This window comes from Podarcis erhardii, assembly GCF_964252035.2.
Source record: "Podarcis erhardii genome assembly, chromosome: 3".
Taxonomy (NCBI): Eukaryota; Metazoa; Chordata; class Lepidosauria; order Squamata; family Lacertidae; genus Podarcis; species Podarcis erhardii.
Genome location: NC_138507.1, coordinates 31,756,025 through 31,779,534, shown reverse-complemented (window position 1 = coordinate 31,779,534; position 23,510 = coordinate 31,756,025). Strand labels below are relative to the sequence as shown.

Genomic DNA, 23,510 nt, shown 5'->3' with positions numbered 1-23,510 from the left:
AACTTTGGCCTGGGAAAGACTGGAGTTCAAGATCCACTTCTGTAAGGGCCACACGGTTTCTTCCAGGCTTAGTTTTCAATCTGTAGAAGAAGATTGTTTTGGAGTCCCATTTTTGGCCCAGCCAAGTACAACTTTAAGAGGGATCAATTCTTGGTGCAGCTTTCAGGCCAGTTTTTTAAAAAGACGCATTTAGCACAAGTGTAGAACTTAAGTCATGTGTAGCAGAGGGCGAAATGAGTCTTCTCTCAGAAAAAAATGGCATATTCACTTGAAATAACAAAATGAAACACGGGTGCAGTCTGTCTTTATCTTGAAGCGCTTCACATATAAGTCGGTGCTGAAGCTCACACTTCTTCGCATTTGTGTGGAAGATACTGTGAAGCAGAAAGTTCTAAGAACCCTACCTAAGGTTTAAAGAGGTAGTCTAGACATAGGCTCCTGTGAGCTAAGTAAGATATTGCTTGAAGTTCTCACTGGAGAAACACTTAAAATGATAGATTCATTGTAGCCACAACTTTCTCCATTCACTTCTCTTATTTATCTGAAGAGCACTGTTCAAAATCCAATTTCAGTGTGTGCTTCCATTAAGAGTCTCCTTTTTGGCATCCCTGCTCTCAGCTTAAGCTAGCAATGGCATTTCAATGAAATCCTTTGAGATAGATTTGTAAAGGAAAGCAACCACTTCCACATCATGTGAATCTGATAATTCACAGCACTTTTGCTGGGCAAAAAATAAATAAATAAATAAATAAATAAAAAGCCATTTGCAAGATGGCAGGATTTAAGATTTCAGCAAATTTATGGAAACAAAATGAGGGCTACAGTCGACATTTTTAAATCTCAAGATTTACAGAATCACTATAGATACACATCAGGGAGGAGGACCTGATGCTCTTCAGACATGGTTGGAATGCAGCTGCCTTCAGCATGACCAATGGCCAAGAATGCTGGAAGTTGCAGTCCAAAATCTGACATATATCAATAGCGATCTTGCATTTATGTCAGGTATTCTAAGCATATATCTTGGTAGGGTAGGAAAAACAACAACAATTAACACACAAATATATAGTTCTAAGCAGTTCTGTTTTTATTAGATCAATACTAATAGCTAATTCATCAGGGTTTACATTTTGCAGAGACTGCTCGGCATGCAAGATTTGTATATGCAAACAGAGTCCTACTGCTACAGGGATTTTCGCATTTCCAGGCTAGAAGCTTAACACCCAACTCTCACCTCGGCACCAAATCAAAATGTTCTAAACAGTTGATTGGGAAGGTAACCAAGGTGCAAGAAAGATGTCTGTGCTTCCTTTTCAAGGGATGCCAACTCTTGTACTGTAGGTGCCAAAATATCCACATGGCCTTTATAGGATCCACCTGCCAAAAGAACCAAAGTCTAAATTACACTTGTCCTGCCTACTTACAGCTGAGCTACAAGAGCTGAGAATATTGATTATTCCCACCATACTTATTTGTTAAAAAAGACCCTTTGCCCCCTGATGGATGTAATCTAGAGAACTAATTTAGGATTGTGTGGTGGTCAGCAATGTTTCTGAAATAGTAAACCCACATGCTGCTATCAAATCACATTAGGAGATCTGAAGTTTCAAAACAAGCTTGCTGCTCCACTGGGTGTGCAGAATTCTGGGTGCACAGAATAATAATCCACAGAAAATGGGGGGGGGGAGGAGAGAAAGAATAGATTCCAACTGACCAGAAAACCCAGTTCCCTATTCCAAAATGCAGCAAGATTTCTATTCAATAATTCTTCACTTACCTCCAGCAGCTCTCCTTTTCCCATAGGTGACTTTACCATCGAAATCATCTACTGGGACTTTTATATCTGGCTCAACCTGCGAAATGGTACAGTTCAGATGCTCTTCTACCTCGCCCAGCAGCTAAGGGAAGAGAATACAAAGAAAAAGAAAACACAAAGATGGTTCTTGATTCTTCATGGCAGCAAACGCACATGTGAAGTCCACTAAGGATCCAATGTTAGCCTCTAAAACCAATGCTACTGAAATGTAATTCCATTAAGAAACCTGGCCATATGATTAAGATGGGTGATGCACACCATTTTACTCATGCCAAGCATGATCCGGTCAAGAAGCTAAGAATGTAAGCTCAGCTGAAATCAATGGGCGATATCCAATGCCTTCCGGGTATAAGGCGGTATATAAATTTAATAAATAATAATAATAATAATGCTGCACGAGGGAAATTCTGCCCACTCCCTCTGCAGCAGAATGGGGTGAGGGGTGGGGGAAAGAGAAGACTTGCTGTGTGACACAATTGGATGCTACCCAATGGGAATAAAAACTTAAGGTGGACTGGCAGACTAAACTATTAAGACTATGCAGAGATGGTGAGAATGACTGGGAAATTCAAAAACCAGGAGGATCAAAACTTCAGTAAAGAATGGGAGAAATTCATACAATATCTTACAGACCACTGTAAACATTTGAACTCTTTAGCATGTCTTAAATAACTCTTGTAGCATTACTCAGACTTTAGATATGACGGAGAACTGAACAATTAGGAGGACTTATAGTATGCAGTTGAAAAGGTTAACTAAAGAACCCATGGAGGGGAGGAGGGAAATCCAGAGATTCGAAAGAATCTTGTGTTTTTTTATTTTATTATTATTTGTGATTTTGAGTGTGAATAAATTTGTAAAACCAAATAAAAATAATAATAAAAAAATTCAAACTTAAGCAAGATCACCCCCAGCTTTTAGGAGTTAATGATGGCGCACTCAAATAAGAGCATAGTCTTAACACACCCTTCTGTCACTGCATGCAATATTAAAGGCTAGCAAAAGTTGTACACAGGTGTTAGTACTAACATTTAAAACCTTAAAACAGCTTGGGGACCCTAGTATTCCAATGGCCGGAGTTTAAAGATCTACTATGAACCCAAGTTGGCCTGATTTTAGAAATGCAAAGGAAGAAAGAAGGGCTTTTAGCGGTACTAGTGAAAAAAGTTACCTGCATCTCATTGTACCAAATGGTGCAACCACCCTCATCCTTCAGTCGAGTGTTATAGCAACCTTTTCCTCGACTGGGGCATGAGTGATACCAAACCTAGGTAAGAAGTTTGAACAACATGTTAGGAGGCAAAACCCATGAGCGTTTAAGCATTATTAAGGAACCCCCCTTAAAACATCCAATAAAATTGTAGCAGTATCAAAATTTCTGACTTGACTTCGAGTTAAGTACTATGGAAAGCCTAAATTCTTAATGGCTATGCGGACTGTTCTTTGTGATTTTATCAGCCTCTGTGGGGAAACTTTGAATCTGAAAGGTTAGATATATACATTGCATACAGGTGCACAAAATTAAGACAGTAAAAAGACAAAAATATCTTATTTGCTGTATATTCCCTCTTTCCCTCTCGGGAAAGTAGAACTTACCTTTTCTTTTTCTGTTGCCACAAGAGAAATAGCCAGACCCATCCTGAAACAAACATATATTTTAGTTAATAGACTCAAGTATAAAAGGAACAAAATGGGATAAGAAAGGTTTCAAAGCATACCGTTCAGCTCTTCCCACTCTGCCAATCCGATGAACGTAGTTCTGTTTTTCATCTGGAAGTGTGACGTTGATAACTGATCAAAGAGAAAGAGTAGACACTGAGTTGTTAAAAAACCCCAGTTTGTACACAATTTATTTAGGTGAAATGATAAATTACGGAAAACTCCATACATTTCCCATTTTTACGTTTTTCTATCACCTATCCCACCTGTTTGGCTTTTTCCTTAGATGTGTAATGTAACCCAGGCAGGGCTAATAGCATCAGCAAATTCATCTACATCTATGTTGATTGGAAGCAGCTCCCCAGGACTTCAGAAAAGTTTTCTCCAGCTCTACCTAGAGATCCTGTGATTAAACCTAGTATCTTTTTCAGGAAAAGCAGGTGCTCTACCACTGAAATACAGCCCTCCTTCCAAGTTAAGCACTTTTAAGTTTTGCTGATTTTAACGTGAGAGAATCAGCCTGTGCCCAACTCTCCCACTGAATTCTATGGGATTTATGAATGTTTACCTGAAAATGGGTTTGAGCCCATTTTTTTTAATGACATCAAAGAGAGAGGAATAAATGGGTGTTCAGATTTGCCATCAACAAATAGCTACTTGCTAGTGAGAGTTTTCAGTTCTTACCATAAGGAACACCAGAGATATCAATTCCTCTAGCGGCGACGTCAGTGCAGATCAAGAATCTGACATCTCCTTTCTAAACAGAGAAGTTTGTTAAAGAGCCATGTATTTTCATTCACATATAACTATTTCAGTTTAAAGGCAAGGCATCACCTACAACTAAAAGACACATTCAAATGAAAGACATGGGGTCGGAGAAAAAGGTGCCTGTCTGTGCACGAATTTAGTGCTTCTATGAATGGAAGGGCCTTTGACCAAATGGAATTGTTAACAGGGCAGCTGGTTTGTTTGTTTGTTTGTTTGTTTGTTGGATGGATGGATGGATGGATGGGTTGGTTGGTGTCTCTCTCTCTCTCTCTCTCTCACACACACACACACACACACACACACACACCACTTCCAATCCAATTCCCGAGTGTCCCCTTGCCCTCTGGAGATTTCTTTGGGGGGTTGGGGAGCAGGCAGATGGCGAACTAGTGAAAAGAAGTAAAAATTGCATCCTGGACAGTACCAGGACCACCCTTTCCCAGTGTAGAGTTCTGCTCATGGAATCACAGAATATAAACCACTCTCCCCAAACCACACTACTGACAACACTGTCCTTATCTTTTTTTACCTGGAATCCTAATGTTTAGCCTACTGCAGAAGCTGCCACCGGACTATGACCAGGTATGGGAGCAATATGGGCCCCCGTGGGTTTGCAGTTCCTGAACAGAAGTTATGGTGACTGCTCAGACCAACCACAGTAGTCTTGGTAGGTAATACACAGATGCTTCAAGCTCACTGCTTAGGATTCAATGGGGCTTCACTGTCTGCACTGATAATAAAGTATACTAGTATTATTGAGTGGATGTGTCAGTGCATATTGGTTTTGAATGAAGCCCAAAACTTTGCTGCAGTTTGACCAAAAGTGAAAGAGGAAAAGAAAAATAGGGTATAAAATCTTAGGTAACAGTTCAGCCACATGTAATCCTAGGAACAATTTGAACAGTAATCTATTTGCTCTCTCCTCTTATCTTTACAGCTCCTGCCTCTGTTTTTGGCTCCCTCTTTTCTTTAATGATATCCAGAACTAATTATGCATAGTAGCCGTGTTGGTCTGCCATGGTCAAAACAAAATAAAAAAATTCCTTCCAGTAGCACCTTAAAGACCAACTGAGTTAGTTCTAGGTATGAGCTTTCGTGTGCATCCCCACCTTCTCACTATATAGAAAGGTCCGGTGACTTCTGTTTCAGTGTATCTGAAGAAGTGTGCATGCACACGAAAGCTCATACCTAGAACTAACTCAGTTGGTCTTTAAGGTGCTACTGGAAGGAATTTTTTTATTTTGTTTTAATTATGCATGATTATTGATTTTTTGTTTTCTCAATACTGATGACTGATTCGTATCATTTGCTGTCTGTTTTCGCTCTCTTTTCATTAGCTCTGAAGCTAAACGAACTAAGAATGAATGAACCAAGCATTATTGAGATTTTTGTATTTTCTCAATTACGATGACTGTATTCTTTATACTGCTATATAAAATAAATAAATAATAAATGATCTAAGGTTACATGTAATTACTAGACCTGTTCACCCTTTTTCTAGCTGATTACTTCCTTTTTACCAAATGAACTGAAATAGATTGGCATATTAAATAACCTTTAAATATAGATGCCATTTTAAAAGACTGAATAATAAAAATAAGAAGAGACTGAAAGAAGTTCAAGATACAATTTAATAGGAAGAAACACAACTACCATTCGTGCTTAGAATGATATCTTTCCTTTCTTTTCCCTAATAAAAAGCTGTATCTCATAGCCTCACCATTTAAAATCCCCCCTTGAACAAATAATGCTTTACTGGGTTAGCCTATTCAACATCACAGCCTTAACCATTACCTTAAAGCGCTCCAAATTCTGTTTTCTTTCATGAGGCTTTCTGTCCCCATGCAGGCAGACACATGAGAACTGATGTCCTTTCCTATCTGGACCTTAAAAGCAAACAAAAGCAGTATATTAGGACTCTCGTTGCTAGTTATGCAGAAGTATGAAAGAGAGCTTTATCTTAAAGCAAACGTGATGTGGCACCAGATTTAAAACAGACAGCTTGCACTGGGGGAAAGGTGAAATTTCTTTCTTTGTTTTAGTCTTAAAAAAAAAATCTCTTTATACAACCTTTGTATTAGATGGCAGTTTTCACGATGGTTTGCATGACACACTGAGCCAAACACTAAGCCAAACTTGGCAGCAAAAAGGATCAGAAAAGCAGCGCATCTGCAAGTCAAAGTTTGGCACACTGTGTTGTGTGAAGTGGGCAATATGAAATAAAATAGAAAAACAGAAAATAGAAAACCGAACAAATTTATAAATAGGCTGACCAAACTAAGCGGTCATCCAAAGGAACATGCAACAATTCTAATTGCAGATTTCCTCCACTGCCATGCAAATTAACAGAGGAGAGTAACCACGTACAAAGATTTTCTGGGCAAGTTAGTTTAATTAAGGAAAACTTTAAAAAAGTATCTTCAAGGTAGTTCACTGCTGCGAGGGAGTTTTTTTTACAGGGCTGTAACTGAGCTATACCACCAAACACCTCTAGTTCTTTGAGAAGGCGTTACATGTACACAGCAGAAGCAGGAGGAAATCTAACCATTATGGAAAATATCCAGGATGAAAAACTACCATTTGGAACCAATCAATCAAACCTGGAGGAAAGATCTGCAAACTGGTATCACCTTGCAAATAGACAAAATGAAGCCTAACAGGCATGAAATTACTACCTCCTCCTTGCTGCATGAAGTATTGCTCCATGTTATCACAATCTATCTTGGTTCTGCAGAAGATTATTGCTTGATCCATTTTGTGTTCCTTAATGGCCCGGACAGTGTATTCTCCTTTTAAAATCTTAATCGCTTCTGACCACATTTCTAAAGAAGAAGATAAATTATTCCTACACAGTGTATTAAGCATGCATACACTGAAAAATGAGTTTATTCTGACACCATGTACAACACTGAATTGAGGCAACTCATCCTTCTAGAATGACAGCCATAGATTTCAACTATGTTCTAAAACTTAATTAAGAAATGCTAGTTAAAAGGTATTAACATTTTCCATTGGGTGAGTCTTATCTTGTGATAATTTTTTTTTTATTTTACTATACAAAGATTCAGCCCCCTGTCTTGGTTAACTGTAACAAGATCTTTGTACTGAAATAAAGTGATGTTGCTTTATTGATTCATGCAGCTTGTCCTTCACTGAAGAACTTTGCTAAAGTCATTGGCTTCTACAAATACAAAAGAATCAGAGTTGGAAGGAACCCTGATGATCATCTAGTCCAACCCCATGCAAAGCAGGAATATGCAGCTTTCCCTTATGGGGATCGAACCTGCAACCTTGGTGTTATCAGCATCACGCTCTAACCAACTGAGCTATGTGTGTACCAAACGACTGGTTACCTGCAGAATTAGTACCAGGTCTTGTATTGTCCTTTGCATGCACCTCATCAGTCTGAAAAGTAAAATTTGAAATGTTAGAAGTGACCAAAGGCATTCAGAGCTAATGCAAAAGAAAGCAGGGCTGCAAGAAAGCACACAGTCATTTATATTTCATTGTTTAGTAATCCTTAAAAAACAGTTATCTGCAGCCACATGGCTTTGTAGCCCAATCTTAAGGTTGAGATTGAAATGATGCAGCCAAACACAGGCATCCAGGTCTCAGAGCTGTTCACAACAAAAAACAACGACACAAAATACGTAATAACAACAAGAACAACCCAATAATCCCCTCCAACAGATTTTATTTGAGGATCGGATGTCAATCAGCCACAGGGAGATTTGGATGTGAGAGGAGTCCACAACAAACCTCCCAACCTCAGTAAGGAAATAGGACATTATTAGAGTAAAATAAAAAGGTTGTAAGGCCCACCACACATCCTACAATATGTCCAAGGAGTTTTGTGTTCCTGAACTACATTTCAAGCTGAAACAGGCATTTCACAACAATGTTCTTAACATTCATAATCTGAGTTATGGAATCCCATTTCGTTTGTCCTTTATTCCACAATTCCAACTTAAATGTTTGTGTGCATCTTGAAACTATAATCTGGAATTTAAAAAATTCTGTCTATTCCAATATATTTTGTACTACTTACCCTGATGTGATTTTTACCAATCTTTTCCCAGTATTTGTCATTTTTGGGATTTACAGGGACAACAACATGGTGCACTGTATCCGGGACAGAATCCTCTCCTTTCAGATCTACCCAAGTGGGGAAGTGCATGATCTTTTCAGATAATTTCTTCACATCAAATGAATGCAGAGTTGCAGAACACACAATCACCTAAAAACAACAACAAGCAGAGATGAAAAGGGTAAAGACCTTTACTGTTGCTTGCACATGTCACAAGCCCCTCTGCGATTACAGTTCTTGACTTCTGTCAATCTATACAATTTACAAAATAAACCTCTTTTAGTCAAGACAAGTACTGGCAGAAGCATCAGCTGCTCAGCCATTTATATCTGGTGCACTGGGAAGGATGTATGGGAAATCTTCACATTAAGAACTGAGGCATTTGGCAGAATGCCTAGGCAAGTCATTGTAAGGTACATGGATGCTTAAGCACAACACTGGGACATTGATGTATTATGCTCCACTGAAATGCAGACAAATAAATGAGTAAATGCAAAATCTTGTTATTGCATACTCTGTGTGTAAAGTCTTCCATCCATAAAGGTTAGCCTTGTGGTGCACGAGTATGAGACAGAAAGAAAGAAGAGAGAAGGAAGAAGCCAGCAAGGCTTCACAACAATCCTCTTTTCTTCTGGAAGTATGGATCAATTTCTTGCTAGTGTTACTTTCCTTGCTTTTGCTTTTCATGCACTGCCAAACAGCAGGAACCTGAGGACACCATCAATTTGAGTAGACACTTGGAAGTGTTCTCAGTTTTTGTTTACCCTTCACACTATTTTATTATGAAATACCGTATTTTTTGCTCTATAAGACTCACTTTTTCCCTCCTAAAAAGTAAGGGGAAATGTGTGTGCGTCTTATGGAGCGAATGCAGGCTGCGCAGCTATCCCAGAAGCCAGAACAGCAAGAGGGATCGCTGCTTTCACTGCGCAGCGATCCCTCTTGCTGTTCTGGCTTCTGAGATTCAAATTTTTTTTTTCTTGTTTTCCTCCTCCAAAAACTAGGTGCGTCTTATGGTCTGGTGCGTCTTATAGAGCGAAAAATACGGTATATTATTTCAGCTAGAGCAACAGAAACTAAATTGTGCAAGTTCCTAGTTCACAGTGGCTCAGAAAACATTGTGCACAGTTTTAAAGTTTCCTTAGAGATGATGAAGCTTGAGCGAACAACATTTGGTACATACAACAGCTATGCTAAGTTTTGGGGAAAGGTCAACTAGGAAACCTTAAAGCGAACCTCTTACCTGCAGCCTCTTCCCATCTGAAGTTATCTGAGGAATCTGAGAATGAATTCTGTTTATGAAATCAGAATACCCCTGGCTGAGAAGGCCATCCTGTACAAAAAGAGTATTACACAGTCTCAATAAGGTATTTTACCCACATGTTTTAAAGCTGAAATAAAAGTATGTAGTAGATCCAGCTATTCAACGAACAGTCCTCCTGACTAATTACAGGGGTTCGCTAAACTCACGAACTCCTCCTCTGGTTGGAAGAAGCTATGAAGGTATTTTGACAGATGAAAATGTGAACAGGGGCAGACGGAAGTCATCCGCTGACCAGCTGCAATTCTCTTATTTGTTCTGCACTCACTTTGAGAGTCAGTTACAGGTAGGCAGTCGTGTTGGTCTGCTGTAGTCGAAACAAAATAAAAAAATTCCTTCCAGTAGCACCTTAAAGACCAACTAAGTTTGTTATTGGTATGAGCTTTTGTGTGCATGCACACTTCTTCAGATACCAAGAATCTGAAGAAGTGTACATGCACACAAAGGTATCTGAAGAAGTCTGCATGCACACAAAAGCTCATACCAATAACAAACTTAGTTGGTCTCTAAGGTGCTACTGGAGGGAATTTTTTTATTTTGAGAGTCAGATTAGAAGGGGGTCAGAAAACCAATGGTAGTTGGAGGCACACTAGGCTATTAAGAGTCACAGGATCTTGCAAGGACACGCAGGGTCCCAACTTTGAAGTGCTTGTCTGCCCCCCTGCATTTGCCAATAACTCACATAGACCAGAGTCCCAAGCATAAGCCACAGCACTGGCTGAGGGTTGGCATCCAACTGATGTCTCTTCCCTTATGTCTCGGAAGGAATTTTCAACAATTCCTCAACACTGCTGTTCCCTGGAAGGTCCAACAAGCCTCACATATTTTGGGAGGAGAAGGCTCCCAGAAAAAGGGGTAATTCATCAGTGCATGGGGCGTGTTGTATATAACTTTTTAAAATATGCTATTCAAAAAAGATGTTCTATACACTTACAGCCTCATCAAGAACCAGGAACCTAACTTGCGATAAAGTCAGTTTTCCGGTTGACACGAGATCGTCTAGTCTTCCAGGAGTTCCCACAACTATGTCTACCTGTAAAATGTAAATAGTGCAATAGTACACTGTGTCCATGCCAAAATAATATGAAAACACGATAACATTTGGAACGTAGCCTAAGGAAGTATTTCTCTTTCAAGCATTTTAGATTATGTCTGAAACACACTGTGTACACACAGAAATTATTGCTTTGATAAAACTTTAATGGTCTTTTTAAAGGTCTATACAAATATTGCAAGAGAGGCATTAACTGTACATAGTGCTTTACAACTCTATCTCATTCATACTTAAAAAGCCACCATCAGCTAAACTACTGATTTCTCAACCAACAGTTATATTGCTCCTCATCTGCCTTCCAGACTCTTAACTGCTTTAATGCAGTTTTATGTTGCTTTTATTTATTCCCAAAAATTATACACTGCTTTGCACCACACACAGTCACAAAGTACTTTCCACTACAATAAACAATCCACTATTTAAAATAATACCAAAACACTAGCTTTTGTGTTTCCATAGACATTGTGCAATGGAAAGGCAAGGGGGGGTCATACTTTTTTTTTAAAAATAAATACACTCACTAGAATTCATCTGTGCACCTTTTCTTTTTTTAAAGAAATAGATACGTTTGTAGATATAATGCAAACTAAGAGCAATTAAAACTTACCCCTTGCTCCAATACGGAAAGTTGTTCTCTTGCAGCAACTCCACCAATAATTAGGAGTTCCCTGAAAGCAACATACATTAGATTACATCTCGTGCTGTGAAATCATCTTATCCAACCAGAGTAAGAGAAGAGCATGATTGTATATGGAATCATGGGGATTTCAGCGGCACCCTATGACTCCCCCTGTCCCAATTTCATTGTACCTTAATTTAGGATTATCCACATATTTTTTGAATTGTTTCACGTTGTTCAGAGTTTGCTCTGCCAGTTCCCTGGAAGGCTCCACAATCAAGGCTTTGGGAGCATTCGGCTGATTCTTTGTTTGTGCTACTTGTGCACTTCCTGAAATAGGAAATGTTGAGAAAGTTCCCTTAGTACTGAGTTGACGACTGGACACATATTTTTTAGCTTTTGACTTTATGTGATATGACATTTTTCTTATGGCGGTTCCTACACCTGAGCACCCCCCAAGCGTACCTGCATGCTGGGATTTCACAGAGTTACCCTCGGAAGCCTTATCAAGAGCAACGAAGCCATCTTTGGGTGGAAATTTAAAGTCTTCTTCGCCAAAGTTGAATTTCAATTCAGCGTTCTAAAAGAATACACACAACATAAAAGCTTGCATAAAGAAAGGGAATTTATAGAAAAGTCACGTGATGTTTGATGCAAGTTAGAGGTCAGGTGTTAAAACTAGCCCTTTAAGGAGAAGCGGTTCACCTGTTTAGAGCATCAGTAAGGCAGGTTTCATCTTTAAACACTTGAAATAGAAAGGTATTTTTTGCCAGCACGCTGACATTACCCAAGGCCTTGGATCCAAAAAAGCCCTGTCGCTAGTTCCATGGAAGCTTAGGACCTGAACTTTCCAGCATCACCTTTCTCATTGTGCCACATGGAACTTCTTGAAGTACCACAAGCAACGCTTGGTAAAATGGAAGGAGGGTCCAGCATGATAGAAGCAGAGTATGCATCTTTTTTTAATCGGTTAGAATGAGTCTCGTGTGCTTTGGAAAAAGTCAGAAATTACCTTGAGGACACAGGCTGCAAAGAGTGCTTGGTTCTTTAAGTGCTGTGGGATTTCAAACGCAAGTCCAAGGTCCTTGCCTGGGGGGAAATAAAGCATTATGTTGACTGGTTTTTTATGAATTTAACCCATTACTTAAATGGGGGGAGGGAAGTAGACCGCTTACCATTTTTGGAGAACATGATTTGCCCTTTATCAACATCTACATAACAGCCTATTGTGTCATGCATAGTGAATTCCTACCAAAAGAAATAATAATGATAATAAAATTAAGGAGGTTGATTGAAAGTAGTTTGTTTTACAGGAATATAAAGCATCAGCAGTTGTATGGAGCACATTACTTATCACAATGGCTTAAATAGTTTTGGCTTGGATACTGGAAAGTGCAGGAGTGGATTGGTAGGAGATTTTCCTGCTTCTGGTCCCTCGGCCAGCCTCCTCCCTGTAAGTATATCCTGAAAAGGAAGGCTGTGCCCAGAAGAGGTGAAGATCACTGAAAATTGAGTGCAGGCACATTCTGTGAGCAGGAGCTCCCCTCTGCGCACTGAAGGTGCCTCTGCCCTATTTTCAGCAGTCCTCATTCTGCATCACCACAGCTCATCCCATTCAGGATGGTCCCCCAATTCTCAGGAGAAGTGTTTTTGTTTGGGGGGTGTGTGCTCCTGGGTAAGATGGACAGGAAAGTCTCCTTCCACCAACTCCCTTCCAACAGCACTTCACTGGATCCAAGCCTTTTGTAAAGAGTAATGGATCACACAAAAGTATTATACATAAATATCAAAAAATCAATAGAAGAAATTTTATCAGTTATCTTGTAATGAAGACAGAACTGCTACTGCCATTAAAGCTACTAGTTCCATCCTCAGGCATGCTTGTTTTAATTATTGTTGGCCACCTTATCATTTTAGAAGGTGGATATAAAGTGAAATAAAGTATCTCTAATTATCAATTAATAATTGATAATTAGAGATACTTTATTTCACTTTATATCCACCTTCTAAAATGATAAGGTAGCCAACAATAATTAAAACAAGCATGCCTGAGGATGGAACTAGTAGCGCGGGTGGCGCTGTGGGTAAAAGCCTCAGCGCCTAGGGCTTGCCGATCGAAAGGACGGCGGTTCGAATCCCCGCGGCGGGGTGCGCTCCCGTTGCTCGGTCCCAGCGCCTGCCAACCTAGCAGTTCGAAAGCACCTCCGGGTGCAAGTAGATAAATAGGGACCGCTTACTGGCGGGAAGGTAAACGGCGTTTCCGTGAGCTGCGCTGGCTCGCCAGATGCAGCTTTGTCACACTGGCCACGTGACCCGGAAGTGTCTCCGGACAGCGCTGGCCCCCGGCCTCTTGAGTGAGATGGGCGCACCAACCCCAGAGTCTGTCAAGACTGGCCCGTGCGGGCAGGGGTACCTTTACCTTTAATTTTCAATACTGAATTTTGTTGGAGATGTAAAATAAACTTGCAGAATACCAGTATCCGCCAGCTTCTAACCCACACTGTGGAGGAGCTTTAAAATGGATAATGCAACTTCTGAAGATCTCTAGATAGATAGTTTGTGTAAATTAATTGGGAATTATGGACTTTCAGGGGAAGCAAAACCATACACGACTATTTGGGCAACTGGTAGCCACCAGAAAAGTCTCATTGCTGCAGTTGTTACTTAGTGGCTTCTCCAATGAACCAAGGATTTCCATTTCAGCATACCACTGCAAACACTCCAAATGCAACATTTCCACTGGAATGTCAGAACTGAACACATACAACCAACCCAACTCAGGGTGTTGTCGCTAACAATTACAATGGGTAGGCTATTCCCATGACTACCGCATGCCCATATACCAGTCCAAGTTAGCTGAAGTCCAACATTTATACTCCACAGAAAATTAATGCTCATCGAACCAAACATCACCATGCACATTTCTGTTAAAAGCATTTGTTCTTTCCTCCTTTTGAGAGCTACATGACTTTCACCTACATTTATGTATTTCATTGTTGGTTCACTACAACATTTAATCGTTCTATTCTTTGGTAAAATGGAAAAAGAAAAACATACCTCCCCATAACTATCAAACTGTTTGTTATGAGATTTCTTTCCAGTTCCACCATAGCCAAAGCCAAACTTGTCAGTACCTAATAACAACAAATCATAAAACAACATAAAATATTGTTTTTAAATATTAGAATCAAATAGTTCTCCACTATCTCCTAACTATACTTTTGAAAGATAAGCAAAAAAATATATAAAAAAATAAAATACCGTATTTTTCGCACCATAGGGCGCACCGGACCATAGGGCGCACCTAGTTTTTAGATGGGGAAATCAATAAAAAAAATCCATCCCACTCGCTGCCTTGGCTTCCTCTTTAGCCCCACGCAATATCTCCCTGCCAGGAGAGGCTGCGTAAAGCTAAAGAAGCCATAGCCCCATGCAGCCTCTCCCTGCATTCGCTCCATAGGACGCACACACATTTCCCCTCAGTTTTGGAGGGGAAAAACTGTGTCCAATTGAGCAAAAAGTACGGTAAAATACTTTTTTTAAGGGTTCATAGCACAGTAGCGATCATGCTATAAGGCAGCAGACCATATACTTTTTGGATTGCTGTCACACTAGAAATTTGCTTTCCTCTTAAAAAAAAACCCTTTGAGAAAAGGACAGCAAAATTTCTTTAAACTGTGCACTACTGATTAGCATCACACTGAAATTGGGAGAGGTTTCTGAACCCTCCATAAAAGCAACCTCTTTCCCCAGTAATATTCTGCACCTCTTCTGCTGGGAGAAGTGAGGAACAGATCCCTGGCGAAAGGGCAACAAGGCTGCCAGTCTCTCACCTGATCCAGTGCTACACAGTTGATTACTTGCAGAAGAGTGTGGAGGGGGATGCACACCCACATTCTGCCACAACTAGTGATGCATAAGTAATGCAAAGCAAAAAAAAAAAAAAAAAAAAAAACTTGCTGTGAAGTGCTGGGAGACAAGAAAAGTTGCAATTCAGACTAAGAACGATGAGCCGGCTTTGCTTACTCTGTTAGATCAGGTATTAAAATCTGACTGAAGTTGCTGTGATGTTGCCACAGTTATTACTGATCCCTGATCAGATGGTCACATAAGTACAGTGGTGCCTCGCAAGACGAAATTAATCCGTTCCGTGAGTCTCTTCGTATAGTGGTTTTTTCGTCTTGCGAAGCAAGCCCATTGACAGCTTAGCGGATTAGCGCTATTAGCGGCTTTTAGCGGCTTATCAGCTTAGCGGATCAGCTGATAAGCGGCTTAGCTGCTTAGAAAAAGGGGAGGGAAAGGGGAAAAAACCCGCAGGAACTCGCAAGACATTTTCGTCTTGCGAAGCAAGCCCATAGGGAAATTTGTTTTGCAAAGCGCCTCCAAAACGGAAAACCCTTTCGTCTAGCGGGCTTTCCGTCTCGCGAGGCGTTCGTCTTGCGGGGCACCACTGTAAAACAAAGGCTGAGAACGGTACTAAAGCAATCACATATCAGATCTGCAAAAATGGGAGGCAATATAATTAAGGTAGTATGCCTGCATAGGAAAGCATATTCAGTGTCCCCTAAATATTTGAATGTCAAAATTTGGTGCAGTTCTGCAGATGATCAGTTTTAGATTATTTCATGGATGGAACAGAACCATACTTTTAAAATGAAATCTTATGTCCTTTAGCCTGATTTCTAAGCCTGAGCAGAGAATCCCCCACCCCAGCATTGTACTTATTTCGTTGCAATAAGAAGGGATGCCCTTAACGAGCAAGAAGAATCAGCGACTGCTAGCAGGTAACCTAGATTTCAGCATAGTTCCTTATGTAAATACTCACCCAAATCTAATGACGCTTGCATAGAGGACCACCCGACTCTGCATAAACCCTGGTCACGACAGGATACTTCATAATAATATTTCCCTAGAACATTTTAGAAACATTTACATGTAACCAATTTCAGCTTTGCTAACTTTTCGATAAAGAAGAGACATATTTGACTTAATATTAAAAATAACCATTTCAAGTGGCACAAACAAAAAGTTATTTTATTCTCAAAATCAACTAGCCAACTGGGTGATGTTGGCTACCATGTAAAAATGCCTGTTTGTCTAAATCTGTAGTCAGTATTCTGAAGGCAGACAAAGTAAATATTTATTCGGGGCATTCTTATTTCAAAAACGAACTTTATTACATATGCACACAACCACTGATGTAGTTTTGGTACCTTTAGTCACGCCTTTTGTTGATCGGCATCCATGCCATTCCTTTATCTCCCTGCTTTGGCAGCACAGACCATCAGACCCAATAGCTGAACAACAGAAAGGACACATCTGAAAACCCCAAAGACCTCTTACAGTCGCAGATACAAAATACCAGCTTTATGTAAAGACAGCAAACCTTGCAAAAAATAGCTGTGTACAAACTCTCGTAAGAACAACAATGAAGCTATGGATATGTGTAATTATGTCCTTGGGTTGACAAAGTTAAAGCATCATCTGACAAGAATCAAATACATCCTTCAAAGCTGTCCTATCAAATGTTTTGATTCCACTGAAAGTAGCTCAGAAGTTAAAACTACAGCAAACAAGTTTAAAAACAGCAACTACTACTACACCCACTTTCAACCCGCCTCAAACAACTCACATGGTAACATTTTGTAGACATTAAGCAAATTACAACTCCAAAGACTCAACCTATCACCCTCTCATGATCTTTGAACAGTTTTAAAATCTGCAATGGCATCTTCATATTACATGAAGATTTCCTCTTTTTTGTGTAAGTGTAAGGCCTGTAGGAATATGTACCCCATGTCCAATCTGCTATGCTTATACATACTGTTGGAATTCAAATAATAATAATAAACAATAGTTGAGTTTCTCTAGTGACATCAATGGGGAAAATTTAATTTGGTTATATGTGCTGTCATTCCTCTACAGATCAGAAAGTCAAACAGGATTTTCGGATCATGTTACCTCAGACCCAAGCCATAGTGGTGAAACGTACCTAAATTTTGGGCTTGATTTTCAGCTAGTTACCGTTTCAATGCTAGAAAAGTTAGTATCAAACTTACCAAAAGCAGACCCTCTGTCATATGGATTCATTTGCCATTTGTTGAGCACTGTTGAGAAGAAGAAGAAGAAAAAACAGCTATACCATACAGTACTATGAAGCACCACAATTATAGCATGTTTGGCAGGTGTCTTCATATAAAACATCCCTAGATTCAAACCATTGGGATTTACATACTACACAGATATTACTGATATCACAATGAAAATAAAATTTTAATTCCACTGATTTCAATTAAATTTATTGATTTTTTTGGCTTTAGAATTATAGTTGCCAGTTATTCACTCAGTTAGAGTGACTATCACATGAAGCCAAAACAGGGAAAGAATATAGGAAGCAATCAATATAGCAGAAGTTTCCAACATTGATAATTAGCCGAATTACATGTAGATAGGATAATACAGCTATTTTTGTAGATTATGCATTCAACTTGCCTGCCATTGGCACAGTTTCAAATATACAAGCAAACGATGTTTGTAAAATTCAACTTGCATCAGGTTTCAGGTATTGGGACAGTGAATGTTTTAGAAAAAGGCTTACCTCCTCCACCAGTTTTTATAGTGGTTTTTCCTTTTTTGCCTTCCTGTTGGTCCTTAAGAGTTTCATAAACAATCTGAATAACTGGGATGCTGAATGCCTGAAATATGAAGTTGCTTATTTAAATTATACAATCTGAACCAACTGTTTTCTTCTAGACTCTGGTTTCAAAGTGCTTATGATTAAACAAAGGAAAAACAAGTGTTCAATTTCTGAGTACTCCATGTCAGCATGCTAACAAAACTTTCAGGATCTATGGGTATTTAATGAAGTACTTTAAACTTAAGATAAAACTGTCCACAACCTGAACGTATATCCAAAAATTGTTTTACAGTTAAGAATGTAAATTTCACTTACACCAGTTTTTCCACTCCCAGTTTCTGCAGCCTGTGTAGAAATGAGATTTGATAAGAAAATTAAGATACAATGGTTACATGTATAGCAATTAACTCACAAGTTTAATCCCTTTGTGTTATTAAAATACTGGGAGAACTCCCTCCCCCCATATTTATTGAATAATAAAATAATACGCAAACATTCAGTCTGTTCTATGTGGGTATCAAGAGTAGCAGCTAAGGCATAATGTGTCACATACATACAGAATGAAGAGTATTAATTTCAAAGGGGATTTGATTTTATGCACTGTCTTCTTTCAACTTTCCTTCTTCATGTGCTCATTACTTCTGAGTAAGCATGATTATCATAGTGCTGCACAAATAATGAGGGTCATAGGGAACAATACTATCTCTAAGACAGACTGTGGCAATATTATTATATTTTAATTTATATACTGCTTACAAGTCAGAATGGCTTCTGGGTTTACAAATATACATACCATAAGTACATCACCACCTCCTAAAATTAACGGGATGGACTCTGCTTGGATATCTGTAGGAAGCCTACAAGAAAAAGGTAACATAGCCCAAGCTGTAACAATTTGGCATTTATCAGCGTGTTTATAAAAGAAAAACAAGAATGTTGCAGGGGAAACCCCTGCTCTTGATTTGCACAGTGCTGCGATACAAGAACTCTGTCTGCAATACTAAAATTAGCTTTGTACATGCATTTTACAATCTGAATCAGATTACTTGTTTTTGTATAGTTGGTGCTTGATTCAAACACCAGTTTTTCAGCAGAAGTTATTCACAGGTATTCACCACACAAGCATGGTAACTTCACTATCATAAGTAATTTCCATTGAAACATGGCAAGATTTCCAGAAGCACCATTTGATTACAACTCTGGAAGGCTACACATAAATGGGTGTGTGTGTGTGTGTGTGTGTGTGTGTGTGATACTTACAACCAGTCCATCTCTTCCACGGCTTGAGCAATTTCTGGCATCACACCCATCTCTGCAAGAAAATTAAACAAACAAATGTGTTAGCAGTCTGTGTTATGAGGGGGAAAACGGGTAGGAGAACCATGTATGCCACCTTGAGCTTCTTGAAGGAAAAGTCACACTATATAAATGCAATAACCAAAAGAAGAAGAAACACAGCAAATCCTAAGTATGTATACTGAAAAGAAAGAATTATATGCAGCGAGACTTACTCCTATGCAAACATGCATAGAATCATAGAGTTGTAAGGAACCCTGAGGCTTGCCTAGGCCAACCCCCTGCAATGCAGCAATTTCCACTAAAGCACTCATGACAGATGGTCACCCAACCTCTGCTTAAAAACCTCTAAGGCAGGAGAGTCCCCCACCTCTCATGGGTGTCTGCTCCACTGTTGCGCAGCTCTTATAGCCAGAAAGATTCTGACTAAACACCAGGCAGAACTATTTCCTTGTAACCTGAATTCATTGCTTTGGGTCCCACCCTCCGGTGCAGGAGAAAATAAGCTTGCTCCGTCTTTCATGTGACAGCCTTTGAGATGTTTGACAATGGCTATCATATCTCCTCTTTTCCACGCTAAATATACCCAGCTTCCTCATAAGGCTTGGTGTCCAGACCCTTGATCCTCTTGGTTGCCATCCTCTGCACACATTCCAACTTGTCAACACCCTTCTTAAACTGTGGTGCCCAAAACTGGACACGGCACTCCAGGTGTGGTTTGGCCAAGGCAGAATCGAGCTGGACTATTACTTCCCTTTGACCTGGACACTAGACTTCTGTTGATTCAGCCTTAGATTTGTTTGCTGCTGCATCACACAGTCGATGTGGTTTGCATATTTTATTAAGTGTGCTTTAAAATTTGGGCTGAAGCAGACTTGACAGGGATGGTACTCTTTTGGACACAGCATTCCAGGTGTGGTCTGGCCAAGGCAGAATCGAGCAGCACTATTCCTTTCCTTCAACCTGGGCACTAGACTTCTGTTGATGCTACCTAGAATAGCCTTAGCCTTTTCAGTGTTTTCATGCTGGCAGCATTAAGCTAAATTCAACAGTGTAAATAAGTGTTGATGGATGTAATAATGGAATACTGAACGGTATAGTTTTTGTAAAATATGCAGGGATTTATTATATGTAAAATGAACCATGGAAAGAGAAGCAGGGAAGTCATTGATATTTTAAGGATATATAAACAAGCACTTTAAATTGTAAAATCCGAAACCAGCATGATCAAGTATTCCAAAAGGACTGGAGTAAATTTATACGAAAGATTATTGTAAGCAATTAACATCACTAGCAGGTGGCTGAAATCCCAACAGCAGGGTCGTCTGAAGGCTTGTCACGAGAAATTTCCTATCTTTCTATTTTTATTTAAATTTTGAGCTAATTTGTAATGAGTGTAATTAGAACTGGAAAACGTTCAAAATGCAATGATATAAAGGTTAATTTTGAAAGCCATGAGGCGGGAGGGAAGGAAGTCGATAGGCTCTAAAGAGCTAAAGCGGATAATGATGATGTCAATGTATAATATTAAATGGAAAATTTATATATATATAAATTTATATTACTATATATATTATTACATTTTCTATTTTACAATTTTATATATATATATATATATATATATATATATATATATATATATATATATAAAATTGTAAAATAGAAAACGTAATAATATATATAGTCTTAGCTTTTATTTTATTTTGCTGCAGCATCACCACGGTTTTGCTCACGTCCAGCTTGCAGTGTCTACGAAGACCCCTGGATCCTTTCCACCCAGGCCAAGCCAGGTGTTCCCTTCCATTTGGGATCCAGCAGGATCCCAAACTTTCTGGGTCGAAAGAGGCCTGGCTCTTACAGGAACGAAGGGGCTCCCCGGAATCCGGGGGGGGGGGTGTTAAAGCTTTCGAGTCCAAGCGGATCTCAGAGGCAGGCAACTCGCCCCCACCCCCCCAAGCTGCCGTTCTTCCTCCCGCCTCCCCATTCCCCGCAAGCTTCTCCACGTACCTGAGAAGGCCGCCATGTTCGCGTGTCTGCCGGCAACGCCTGGGCAGCGGTAAAGGGCAGGACGCGTCACTGGGCTCACGGCGCCTGCGCACTCCCCATCCCCGTGCCCACCGCTTTAGTCCTCCGGTCCGAAACGCCGGCCGCTCAGCCGAGGTTCCGCTCGAGGCCGCAGGCCCTGGAAGCTACGCGTACAAACGCCTTCATTACAAAACCCGTTTAATGAGGAGCGGGCGCGGTTTGTTTTTAAGATGAAGGTGGCCCAGGCCGTTTTGCTTGCCCTGTTTCCTCGGTAACTGGCCTGTTCGCCCGCGTGCTTTCTTTTGCTTTGGAAGGAACTAATGCATTGCCCACTGGATATGCCTTATAGGGACTTATAAATGAAATGAATCTCAGGGTAGATTCCACACATATGTGAAATTGTTGGTTTTTTTTTAACGTTTTGAAAAACACAGTGGGCTTTGCATAGCTCCCTAGTGTCATCTGGTGTCACGTTTGTACCGTATATTGCACTTTGCAACACATTTAAAACGTTTTGTTTGCAGCTGTGCAGCTGAGTCCCAGAGTACAGGGCTGCGTGTTAGACTACTGGACGCTTGAGAATAATGCCTTAACAAGCCGATATTACACTTCTGTTAGCCTTTTCATAACCAGAACCCATTTGGGAAAGAGAGCAAGGGTTGGCTGCGCAAGGCCAATTTCGGACCTGTCCAAACAACCAGTAACATAACTTGTAACTTGGATTCAAATTGTGGGAAGGGAGGTTTTCAAGCAGATTGGATGGCCCTCTGACAGGGAGGTTTTCGCTGAGATTCCTGCATTGCAGGGGGTTCATAGAATCATAGAATCATAGAATCATAGAATCATAGAGTTGGAAGAGACCACAAGGGCCATCGAGTCCAACCCCCTGCCAAGCAGGAAACACCATCAGAGCACTCCTGACATATGGTTGTCAAGCCTCTGCTTAAAGACCTCCAAAGAAGGAGACTCCACCACACTCCTTGGCAGCAAATTCCACTGTTGAACAGCTCTTACTGTCAGGAAGTTCTTCCTAATGTTTAGGTGGAATCTTCTTTCTTGTAGTTTGGAACCATTGCTCCGTGTCCGCTTCTCTGGAGCAGCAGAAAACAACCTTTCTCCCTCCTCTATGTGACATCCTTTTATATATTTGAACCTGGCTATCATATCACCCCTTAACCTCCTCTTCTCCAGGCTAAACATGCCCAGCTCCCTTAGCCGTTCTTCATAAGGCATCGTTTCCAGGCCTTTGACCATTTTGGTTGCCCTCCTCTGGACACGTTCCAGTTTGTCAGTGTCCTTCTTGAACTGTGGTGCCCAGAACTGGACACAGTACTCCAGGTGAGGTCTGACCAGAGCAGAATACAGTGGCACTATTACTTCCCTTGATCTAGATGCTATACTCCTATTGATGCAGCCCAGAATTGCATTGGCTTTTTTAGCTGCCACGTCACACTGTTGGCTCATGTCAAGTTTGTGGTCAACCAAGACTCCTAGATCCTTTTCACATGAACTGCTCTCAAGCCAGGTGTCACCCATCTTGTATTTGTGCCTCTCATATTTTTTTTGCCCAAGTGCAATACTTTATATTTCTCCCTGTTAAAATTCATCTTGTTTGTTTTGGCCCAGTTCTCTAATCTGTCAAGGTCATTTTGAAGTGTGATCCTGTCCTCTGGGGTGTTAGCCACCCCTCCCAGTTTGGTGTCCTCTGCAAATTTGATCAGGATGCCCTTGAGTCCATCATCCAAGTCGTTGATAAAGATGTTGAATAAGACCGGGCCCAAGACAGAACCCTGTGGCACCCCACTAGTCACTCTTCTCCAGGATGAAGAGGAACCATTGATGAGCACCCTTTGGGTTCGGTCAGTCAGCCAGTTACAAATCCACTGAGTGGTAGCATAGTCAAGTCCGCATTGGACTTGATTATATCAATATATTGATCCTATCAATTATATGATTATATGAAAAACACCTTTCATAATCATATTTTATAATATAATATAATATAATGCAATATATTAAAAATAGTATATGTATTTAAACTCAGTGGGATTTATTCACACATAATCTATTAATATAGATGGTATTATAACAATATATGATATGCTGATATAATAATATATTAAAACAGTGTATGTATATGAGCTCAGCAGGATTTAGTCACGCATAATTTGTTAATATATTATATATTGCATAATGACAATGCGAGTTGATACGATCCCGCTCAGCGG

At 40.0% G+C, this 23,510-nt stretch overlaps 1 protein-coding gene across 1 annotated transcript; it reads right to left on the bottom strand.

Moving 5' to 3' along the window:
* Window positions 1-1,064: 1,064 nt before the first annotated feature.
* DDX1 (DEAD-box helicase 1) lies at window positions 1,065-21,362 on the bottom strand. Its single transcript, XM_081857030.1, has 26 exons — window positions 21,265-21,362; window positions 19,222-19,273; window positions 18,755-18,818; window positions 18,277-18,306; window positions 17,923-18,019; window positions 17,384-17,431; window positions 16,538-16,621; window positions 16,150-16,233; window positions 14,382-14,458; window positions 12,500-12,572; window positions 12,337-12,413; window positions 11,790-11,904; window positions 11,516-11,654; window positions 11,313-11,373; window positions 10,586-10,684; window positions 9,574-9,663; window positions 8,292-8,480; window positions 7,597-7,648; window positions 6,919-7,065; window positions 6,038-6,129; window positions 4,160-4,232; window positions 3,535-3,607; window positions 3,413-3,455; window positions 2,988-3,083; window positions 1,778-1,898; window positions 1,065-1,377 (listed from the first exon to the last, which is right to left on the bottom strand). Exons 1-26 carry the CDS (start codon window positions 21,278-21,280, stop codon window positions 1,247-1,249), a joined length of 2,223 nt encoding a protein of 740 aa, XP_081713156.1. The 5' UTR covers window positions 21,281-21,362; the 3' UTR covers window positions 1,065-1,246.
* Window positions 21,363-23,510: the final 2,148 nt, after the last annotated feature.

Excerpts from the sequence above, each read along its gene's own strand:
- DDX1 (XM_081857030.1), bottom strand. Across the intron at positions 7,649-8,291 it reads TTGGTAAAAATCACATCAGG|ACTGATGAGGTGCATGCAAA; the intron begins GTAAGTAGTACA and ends TTTACTTTTCAG. Across the intron at positions 3,456-3,534 it reads AGAGTGGGAAGAGCTGAACG|GATGGGTCTGGCTATTTCTC; the intron begins GTATGCTTTGAA and ends TGTTTGTTTCAG.